We start from the raw sequence: 4,485 nt of genomic DNA on the forward strand, positions 1-4,485 counted from the left end.
CAATATTCTGATGAACTTAGATGCTAAAATTCTCAACAAAATATTAGCAAACCAGATCCAGCAATACATGAAAAAAATCATACATCATGATCAAGTGAGATTTATTCTGGGGAGGCAAGGCTGGTACAATATTTACAAAACAATTAATGTGATTCATCACATAAACAAAAGGAAGGAGAAAAATCACATGATAATATCAATAGATGCAGAAAAAGCATTTGATAAAATTCAGCACCCATTTGTGATAAAAACTCTCAGCAAAGTGAGAATACAGGGAACATACCTCAACATAATAAAGGTCATCTATGATAAACCCACATCCAACATCATACTCAATGATCTAAAATTTAAAGCAATCCCCATAATATCAGGAAAAAAGCAGAGGTGCCCCCTTTCAACATTCTTATTCAACATAGATCTGAAAGTCCTAGCCACAGCAATCAGACAATAAGAAAAAATAAAAGGCATCCGAATTGGAAAAGGAGAAGTAAAAATATCATTATTTGCCGATGACAGGATACTGTACATAGAAAGCCCTAAAGTCTCAGTCAAAAAACTACTGGACCTGATAAATGAATTCAGCAAGGTGACAGGATATAAAATTAATATTCAGCAATCAGAGGCATTTTTATACACAACAATGAACTGTCTGAAAAAGAAATTAAGAAAACAATCCCCTTCACTATTGCAACAAATAAATAAATAAATAAATAACCTAGGAGTAAATTTAACCAAGGAGTTTAAAGACTTGTACTTGGAAAATTATAAAACATTGATAAAAAATATCAGGAAAGTTACAAACAAGTGAAAGCATATATCGTGTTCATGGATAGGAAAAGTAAACATCATTAAAATATCTATATTACCCCAAGCATCAATTCCTATTAAAATACCAATGGCGGCCCCAGTCACTGAGCCGCCGCCGAGGACTCAGCAACCTCCCCGAGCCCCCCTCGCTTCCCAACGCTCCGTCCCCCCTGCCCGCCTTCTCCAGCCGCAGCCTTCCGCAGGCCGTTTCCACCAAGGAAAAGGAATCGTATCGTATGTCCGCTATCCAGAACCTCCACTCTTTCGACCCCTTTGCTGATGCAAGTAAGGGTGATGATCTGCTTCCTGCTGGCACTGAGGATTATATCCATATAAGAATTCAACAGAGAAACGGCAGGAAGACCCTTACTACTGTCCAAGGGATCGCTGATGATTACGATAAAAAGAAACTAGTGAAGGCGTTTAAGAAGAAATTTGCCTGCAATGGTACTGTAATTGAGCATCCAGAATATGGAGAAGTAATTCAGCTACAGGGTGACCAGCGCAAGAACATATGCCAGTTCCTGGTAGAGATTGGACTGGCTAAGGATGACCAGCTGAAGGTTCATGGGTTTTAAGTGCTTTTGGCTCACTGAAGCTTAAGTGAGGATTTCCTTGCAATGAGTAGCATTTCCCTTCTGTCCCTTGTCACCAGTTTAAAAACCTCACAGCTTATGAGATGTAACCATTTGGGGTCTGCTTTTAACTTGGACTAGTGTAACTCCTTCATGCAATAAACTGAAAAGAGTCTTAAAAAAAAATACCAATGGCATACTTCAAAGATATAGAACAAATATTCCAAAAATTTATATGAAACCAAAAAAGAACACAAACAGCCTCAGCAATCTTAAAAAAGAACAATAAAGTGGGTAGTATCATACTACCTGATATCAAGTTATACTACAAGGCCATTGTACTAAAAAAAGCTTGGTACTGGTATAAGAACAGGCATACAGATCAATGGAATAGAACAGAGAACCCAGAAATAAACCCACACCTATATGGACAATTAATATTTGACAAAGGAGGTAAAAGCATACAATGGAATAAAGATAGTCTCTTTAAGAAATGGTTTGGGGAATATTGGACAGGTACTTGCAAGAAAATGAAACTAGACCACCACCTTACACCACACAAAAATAAATTCAAAATGGATAAAAGATTTAAATGTAAGTTGTGAAACCATAACCATCCTGGAAGAAAACATAGACAGGAAGCTCTCCAACATCTCTCACAGCAATATATTTGCTAATTTATCTCAACAGGCAAGTGAAATAAAGGATAGGATGAACAAATGCAACTATATCAAGCTAAAAAGCTTTTGCACAGCTAAAGACAATAAAACAGAATAAAAAGACAAACTACACAATGGGAGAACATATTTGACAATACGTCTGATAAGGGGTTAATAACCAAAATTTATAAATAACTTATAAAACGCACACCAGGAAAGTAAAAAACCCAATCAAAGAGGGCAAAAGAAATGAATAGACACTTCTCCAAAGAGGACACACAGATGGCCAATAGGCATAAGAAGAAATGTTCGACACCACTAATCATTAGAGAAATGCAAATTAAAACCACAATGATATAACACTCGCACCTGTCAGAATGGTTCTCATTTACAAAACAACACAGAATAAGTGCTGGCGAGGGTGTGGAGAAAAGGGAACCCTCCTGCATTGCTGGTGGGAATGCAGACTGGAGCAGCCACTGTGGAAAACAGTATGGAAATTCCTCAAAAACTTAAAAATGGAAATGCCTTTTGACCTAGCTATCCCACTTTTAGGAATATATCCTATGAATACCAAATCACTGATTCAAAAGAAGAAATGCACCCCCATGTTTATTGTAGCATTGTTTATAATAGCCAAGATCTGGAAACAGCCCAAGTGTCCATCAGTAGGCAAATGGATTAAAAGCAGTGGTACATATACACAATGGAATACTACGCAGCCGTGAAAAAGAAGAAAATCTTACCTTTTGTGACAACATGGACAGACCTGGAGAATATTATGCTAAGTGAAATAAACCAGGCAGAGAAAGAAAAATATCATATGAACTCACTCATTTGAGGAATCTAATGAACAATGTGAACTGAGGGCAGAATAGAGGTAGAGGCGGGATCAAAGGGACCAGAGGGAAAGTGGTCAGAGGGAAAAGGAATGAGAAGATGGGATCAGAGAAGGGAAAGAGGTTAGTGAAATTATATGTACATAACACAGCGTTATAGAGAGCAGGGCAGCAAATCCTGAAGGAAAGGGGGAGGTTGTGGGGTGGAGTGGTCAAAGGGGGTATCAAGGGGAACACGAGGGTAGGGGGGAGGGAGATATATTCGGTGGACACTTGAATTTATGTAAGCACAATAAATTAAAATCAGTAATAATAATAATAATAATAATAATAATAATAGAGATGTTGGTGAACCTTGCTTTCTTATTTATAGGACAGCCACCATAGTGGAAGTCCAGCTCCAGGGCTCTGTAAATTGCAATTCTAAAGATCAATAGTTTGCTTTGTAATGACCACAGTGTAAATCAGTAGGAAAATGAAAGATATTTTACTTTGTTAATTTTAGGAAAGCCAACTGATGTTTACATGTGGCGAGTTTTTCTGGATCTGCCCTGTGCTACCAGAGGCTCTTAGGTTACCATCAGGAAACACAGGCAAGTTACAAACACCAAACAAAGGCAGTGATTATGAATCCTAGAAACACACTGAGCCACCATTTTCCAAAAATTCTGATTCAACTGTCCTGGGATGAATCCCTAGCATGGGTTTTTTATTTATTTATTTTTCTTTAGGTTCCCAGGAGATTCTAACTGCAGCTGCCGTTGTGGATGAGAACCACTGCTCTGAAGATCCCCCACCAATTCCCTCACTTTCTATCCTGCAACGCCATATTACCCACATGCAGTCCATGTGATGGTGGGTTGTACCCCTCATCTCATTAGGTGCTGGAATGTAAGAGATACACAATTAAAGGCTGCAGAAGGAAGGAATGGATGAGGAAACAATGAATGCAATAAAAAGTAAGAAGAAAAGGGGGTGAGAAGAGGGGCTGGGCAGGAAGAAGTGATAAATGACAACATGTCTCTTGTAAAACCTAGGCTTACAACCCTTTCTATCCTTAAATCTTTTTCATGACAGGGCACTTCAGAGTTGTCTCTCCACTACTTAAAAATAAAAATACTGCTTTCATTCTGGAATTCCTTTCTAAATGGGCCCAAAGTAATTTTTTAGATGTTACCATGGCGAATAATATTTTTCTTCTTCTGAAAGGCTGAAAGGGGAAGAAAATGACCTAATGAGAGAATGAAAGGCTGCAAACTGGGTGGCTGCCTGACCATTCCAGGACCTCACATACTCCTGCTTTGACTGCAGTGTGAAGCCGGCACTTGGAAAAGACACATTTGACTGTGTCCGAAAGAGCAGCTCAGCAATACAATCACCAGGCTATCTCCCCAAATCGTGTATTTTAAATTGATAAAGCTTCTCTGAGAATACTTTCTATTGCCAAATATTTCCAGAGTGAAGACTTAAGCACTATGACCTGTTATTGGCTAGAGAAGTTTTCATTAAATTGGGTTGCTTGGTATTCAGTATATGTAGGAAGGACAGGTCTAAGTAGTAAAGGGTGCTTTTCTTCATGAAAAAACATATTTTAAAGGAACAGAA

General features: G+C 38.4%; 1 protein-coding gene across 1 annotated transcript; it reads left to right on the forward strand.

Moving 5' to 3' along the window:
* Nucleotides 1–1,005: 1,005 nt before the first annotated feature.
* On the forward strand, nucleotides 1,006–1,560 carry LOC136322838 (eukaryotic translation initiation factor 1). Its single transcript, XM_066254721.1, has one exon. The coding sequence runs from the start codon at nucleotides 1,044–1,046 to the stop codon at nucleotides 1,383–1,385; it is 342 nt and encodes a 113-aa protein (XP_066110818.1). The 5' UTR covers nucleotides 1,006–1,043; the 3' UTR covers nucleotides 1,386–1,560.
* Nucleotides 1,561–4,485: the final 2,925 nt, after the last annotated feature.

The sequence above is a fragment of the Saccopteryx bilineata genome, chromosome 2 (genome assembly GCF_036850765.1).
Source record: "Saccopteryx bilineata isolate mSacBil1 chromosome 2, mSacBil1_pri_phased_curated, whole genome shotgun sequence".
Taxonomy (NCBI): Eukaryota; Metazoa; Chordata; class Mammalia; order Chiroptera; family Emballonuridae; genus Saccopteryx; species Saccopteryx bilineata.

What these genes read in the sequence shown, in the direction of transcription:
- LOC136322838 (XM_066254721.1), top strand. Translation starts at nt 1,044, where the DNA reads ATGTCCGCTATCCAGAACCTCCACTCTTTCGACCCCTTTGCTGATGCA.